We start from the raw sequence: 6,000 nt of genomic DNA, 5'->3' as shown, positions 1-6,000 counted from the left end.
CCCCCGAGCTCAGTGGCACATTAGGAAGGCTGATGAGAAAATACTGTGCAGAGAGCCAAGGAGTGGTGGTCCCTGGGAAGGACTTTGCCGGCCCCTGGCGACCGCTACACCTAGGTGTCTGTCCTCCCCAGGTCTGAACCGCGGAGCTGGGGGGAGGGGCGATGGCCTAGCGCTCCACCCGGCCAGCACGTGGGCAGGCAGGCGGGGCTCTGCTCGGCGGGGCTCTGCTCCGCGGCGCCCTGGGCGGGCAATATAGCAGCTCCGCTGAGGCTGTAGTGCGCAGGGGCAGTGCGGCGGGCGGGGACCGAAACCCAGAGGCCAGAGCAGCGAGCGCCAGAGCGGCCTGGAGAAGGGCGAGCGCCATGAGCAACAATTACGATGTGGTCGTGGTGGGGGGCGGCATCTCAGGTCAGTCGCGGCTGCGCGCTCTTCTTTCTCCTCCAGCTCTCGGAGAAGTGGCGGCCTACGGAGGCGCGCAGGGCGGCCGTACATCGGGACTGCCTCCAGGATCTTCTAGACTGTCCATGCGCCCGGGGAATCAGCGCTGCCAGAACCCTCCCTTGGAGGAATGTTTTGGTGTGCCCCTGGACAGAAGCAGGGGACTGGAAGTCTGTTGAAGGTTTGGGGCCAGGCTTAATTTCTTCCCTGAAAGGCTGCCAAGCCAACCCTTGCTGGAATTTTCGAAGGGAGGGGAAAGGGAGGGAGCAGGCGAGAGACTCTGGGGTACCGCAAAGGTTCTGTCCTTTGCCCGAAACAAAGGTCAGTCATTTGCTCCAACTTGACCTGGATACTCAGCACCCTCGCTTGAAGCAGGTGTGCACCACAATTTATTATTATCTGGACACCAGGAAGACGACCTTGAACAGCTCCTGGGCCTCCAGGGCAATCGATTGCCAAAGGCCCTTCTGACCCCGATTCTCTGTGGTTCTGTGATTGTCATAGGTCTACCAGGGGCTGCAGGGCCTTCTTAGCAAATGCCCCTTCTCTCATCCTCTCCCCCAACACCTGCCCCGCCCCTCCTCCACTACCAACGCAGGGTGGCTGAGCAGCCCAGCAGAACTGAGGTGGAAAAACTTGGCTCTTTGGCCCAGCCCGTATTTGGCAGGGATAGGGACAGAGATAACCCTCTCATACACAGGGGGGCTGTTCGCTGGAGCCCTGAAGACAGAAGTTAGAAAGATGGGATCAGTGGGGGAACCAACGCTCTGAGGAGCGTCAGGCAGATCATATGGAGTGGGGTCAGTTTGAATAAACAATGTTTCCAATACAGCCTGTTTAACAGACCACTGGAGATGCTTTGGACAAACAACTGGGGCCTCCTGGTGCTGCCTGAGCAATAATTAGGACAACCATGTGTTGTGGCGCGAATGATTCTGAGACCCACGGAGCCAATTGAGATTAATTATGAGCCTTTATTAGCTGGCCAGCGAATGACTCTCTACCACGCAGGGTTAGAGGAGATCAGCCCCAAGCTTCCAGAGGAGGCAGCTTATAAAGCCTCCTACTATATCCTTGAATAAGCAGATTACAAGAAGCAGAAGTTAGCCATTAACGTTTTGTACAAAAATAAATGTATCCGGGGAACTCTCAGATCAAACAGGGCCTAGTAGACAGTTTTATTATCTTTACCTTGGAATGTTGCACTTCTCCTGGGCCTGGCGCCTGGAGATATCACCTCCCTGTAACTGAGTTACTGCTCTCCCTGGGGGCTGGCACCTGGAGATACTACCTCCCTGAAACTGGAGAACTTCCACTTTTACACATGGATGTGTTGGCTAAGACTTGCCCTAACCAGATTTCAGGAGCTGGGTTGGCCTTGCTCCCTGTGAGGGGTGCAGGGCAGAGGAGCTCCGACTCTGCTGTGCTCGGATGGAAACAAAGGTGTTGGATGTTGGGTGCTGACCCTGGTCTGGGCAGCTTCCTCCATTCCAGCTCTTCTCACCTTTGACTCAGATCTCAGGCTACCACTTCTGTCTGCCTGGCCCTCCTGAGCTCACCCATGCTAGACTTTGTACCTGATTCTGTAGGTACATAGATGCATAAACACAACAGCATGCTGAGGTGGCCCAAGACTCTATATATCTAGTTTTCTTTCAGCAATTTTGATATCTTCTTTCCTGGAGGAACTTGGACTTAAAAACAGATCTACATAGGTGTTTTATAAAATTGCTAAGTGCTTCCTGATGCTGTCTTGCATAGCACCCCATCTTATAGAAGCTGAGTTTTTCTTTCCAGGCCCCCAAAATCGTTTTCTTGCCCAAAGTATGTCTAAAGGGTTCAGATTCTTCTATCTACCCCCTATTTTTCCTTTTCTGATTCATACTCCAAACCTTCAAGCTCACTCAAATTATTCATGTTAGACTCATATGGAAAGGATAGATAAATATTTAACTGTTTTACAAGCACTGGTGAATCTCTGCATTCACCCTCAAACTCTCCAAACAAGGGACTGATGAGCAGATTTGCCTTTTCTCAATACCTCTATCTACATGGAATAGGCATTGTTCTAAAAACCAGGAAAACATGGTTCCAAGGCCTTACTCAATTGCTTTATCTGCTACATGAGGAAAACACCAGTTTTTCATGGCTAGATTACAGGGTCCTTGTGAAGGGCAAGTGAAGCAATGTGTGTGAAAATAGCTTTGCAGTTGTGACACATAACACAAGTTCCTACGAGAGTTTTGCTTATTTACTCAAACAATAGGCATTAGGGTAGGCTGTAGTAAAGAATGCAAAAGTTGATCACATTGTTATTACCATGGAAGATTGGTCAATCCAGGAAGGAAGATGAGATAACCAAACAAAGACAGCACAGGATAAAAAAACAATAAATGCCACAAGAAGGATCCATTCATTAATTCATCATTCATTCATTTGTTCAATGAACATTTACTTTCTGTCCTACATCTTATCCTAAAGAGAATGAAAGGTGAATTTTATAGGGCTTTAGTCCGTGGGGTGTGCACAAGCTGATGTGAGAGGCAGAGTCTTCAGCGGTTAATATGAATGACCTATGATAGATGCTTTAGTAGCTTATGGGAAAAGTTCTAGAGAAGGTGATTGGAGAGAATGCCAAACTCTGCCTGAGAAAATCTGAGTGGACTTCACAGAGGAGGTGACATTTGAAGTAGGTCTTAATGAATATGAATTCACTAGGAGACTAGATGAAGAAAGCATTTTAAGCTAAGGGACAGCTTCAGAGGGGAAGGGAGTGGAGGGATAGCCAAAAAAAAAAGTGAAGAGGATTAAGAGGTACACATTTCCAGTTATAAAATAAATGTCATGGAGATGTACAGCATAAAAAAATTAAGTCAATACTGTAATAATTTTGTATGGTAGCACATGATATTAGACTTATTGTGGTGATTACTTTGGGGTACATGTAAATGTCAATCACTATGTTGTACACCTAAAACTAATATTGTATGTCAACTATATTTTTTTAAAAAATTAAAAGAAGAAAAAATTACAAATATGTGAAAGAACATGGGAACATGCTTAGGAAACCCTTAAGAACTTCAGTGGGGGATCTGATAGGAGACCGAGCTACAAAGGTCAGTTGGGATGAATTGTGGGAAATTTTGTATGTCATCCTCAAAAGGTTTAGTTCTTTCCGTGGTCATTAAATGACAACTGGGGATTTTTCATTCACATGTGTCAAGTGACAGTGTTAGAAAAAAGAGAGATGTGAAGAAGAGAAAGAGTAGGTTTGGTGGAAAGATGGGACATCTAGAATTGGAGGTGCTGGAAGGACACCCAGAAAGAGGTGTCTAGCAGTTGGAAATGCGGGGAAGAAGTTGGGCTTACAGTTGTGTGTGACAGAGAAGCTTTAGTTGAAGCCACTGAAGTAAATGAAATAAACCAAACCAAGAGTGTAGAGAGAAGAGAGGAGGCCCAGGAGAGAACTGGAAGAGAGGGTACTTACCTCCACCATGAGGAAGAAGAAGATATTTCATTCTCTTTGATAAGAGAGATGAGGAAAATGAGAAACTGAAAAACATTTTGTTAACCTCAGATCTTAGCTCAGAGGTCATTTCCCAGAGTAGCCTTCTTGAATCCCCCCAGATGGGATTAGATACCTCTGTTTAACTCACCTCTGCCACTTTGTTATTTTCCATGAGTTTTTAATTGTTCACTTATTAGTGTAATTACAGACATATGTTGATTTGTTGCACTTTGCTTTATCATGTTTCACAGATAGTGTATTTTTTACAAATTGAAGGTTTTTGTAACAATTCTGTGTCAAGCAAGTCTATTGGTGCCATTTTTCCAGCAGACTCAAATGATGGTTAGCATTTTCTTTAGCAATACTGTATTTTTAAACTAAGATATGTATATTTTTAAAAGACATAATGCTATTGCACGCTTAAGTGGCTACAGTATAGCACAAACAACTTTTATATGTACTAGGAAACTGAAATTTGTGTGACACCCTTTATTGTGATATTCACTTTATTATGAGGGTCTGGAACCAAAACCACAATATATCTGAGGTATGCCTGTATTCAATCAATAGCTTTCTTCTACACTAGGCTGTAAACCTCTGGAGACCAGAAAGGTATCTTTTCCTACCCAGAGAAATCCCTAACCCCTAGCTCCAGAGCTCTGCCTGACCCAGTTAGCACTCAATAAATATGTTGAATTAATGAACTTTAACTTTACACCAACAAAGAAGCAATTGATTGGATTAAAACTCACATCCGTTTACTACCAACCTTTTTGCATTTCCTGCCAAATCATGTTGAGAATGGGAAACATGGTAAAATCAGAATTTTAGAATTAGGTGACTGATCCAATAATTTATGTTTAAAAGTATCTAAATTTGACTCCGGTTTTAAATTTTGTTAATTATTAAACTTGGTACATTCTGGCAATTCTCAGCAAATTTTGGTCATTCCAACTGAGATGAATAGAGATGTATTTGGGGGTATAACTGGTTAATATGTAATTCCTTTTATGATGTCTGAAAAATTCCAAGGCAATTGTGAAACAGCTTTTTAGAAATATGTGTGGTATCTAGATGCATAACTACTGATATCTCTTTCACTCAAGGAGCAGGTCATCTCTGGAGACTTGGCAGAATAGTGGCACTTCCCACGTGGAACTGGATTGCAGCACATTGTTTCTGTCTTGAGGCTCACTTTTAGTGTTTGGGTTGGTGGAACCATGGAAACTATCTTTTGTAATTCTGGAATGGCTCTTGCTCAGTCTTCAGAATAAAAGCTAAAAAAGGGGAAACTTGAAAGCAAAAGGAGAAGGTTTTTGCCAGGCTAGAGAGAGGACATTCAGCCATCTGAGAGTGGCAAGCACTTGGCTAAGATCCTGGAAGAGTTGGAGTCAGCCCTACAAATTGTAACCAACCTGGCAGGTGATCTGTACAAGAAAGCAAACCTGCTGTAGCTAGTGGGACTCACTTGGGCAGGGAGTGTCAGAGATGGCCTGTGAGGGATCATGAGTTGAAGGACGGGATAGGCAGATATGGCCCGTGTGTTAATGGCAAAGCTACCTCTTCATCTTTGGTGAAGAAAGATGGAGAATATCCCTGGGCTCGTATAACTCATCTGAATGTTTTAAAAAATAATAACTGTGTGGAAGTACTTGGAAATTTGTATATCCAGTCAAGGAGAGGATATAGAGAGGCAGTTTGGCAATGTTAAAAGAGCATGTACTTCAGCATAGTCAATCCCATTTCCTACACTCACCTATTGTATAACCTTAAAAGTTTCCCCATATCCCTATTTTTCAGCTGCCTTACCTTTAAGATAAGACTCCTAATGCCTTTATGGCAGAGGATTAGAAAGAATGCACATGAAGGACTGTACATGGTGGCCATTATGGCTTCAGCTTGTACCTTTTGGAAAAGCTATTTAGCTTCTAGGGTTTTTCTATCTATGGGAGCAGAAGCAGACATTTTTGTGTAATCACTTCTTCCTCTTCACCAACCAATAATTTTTCTTGCTGTGAGACATTTATAAGGCAGCAACAGGATGTGAGGTATAT

The 6,000-nt window shown here is 44.2% G+C and overlaps 1 protein-coding gene across 1 annotated transcript in view; it reads left to right on the top strand.

Moving 5' to 3' along the window:
• Window positions 1-253: 253 nt before the first annotated feature.
• The window catches only part of MAOB (monoamine oxidase B), a 112,624-nt gene continuing 106,877 nt past the window's right edge, over window positions 254-6,000 (top strand). Inside the window, exon 1 of the mRNA XM_011380023.2 lies at window positions 254-408. Within this exon, the coding sequence (XP_011378325.1) occupies window positions 363-408 (46 nt within the window). The 5' untranslated portion in view covers window positions 254-362. The remainder of the gene's footprint in view (window positions 409-6,000) is intronic.

This window comes from Pteropus vampyrus, unplaced genomic scaffold (genome assembly GCF_000151845.1).
Source record: "Pteropus vampyrus isolate Shadow unplaced genomic scaffold, Pvam_2.0 Scaffold387, whole genome shotgun sequence".
In the NCBI taxonomy this organism is placed as follows: Eukaryota; Metazoa; Chordata; class Mammalia; order Chiroptera; family Pteropodidae; genus Pteropus; species Pteropus vampyrus.
Note: the sequence above shows the minus strand (reverse complement) of the source record. Positions and strands in the feature narration are given on the sequence as shown.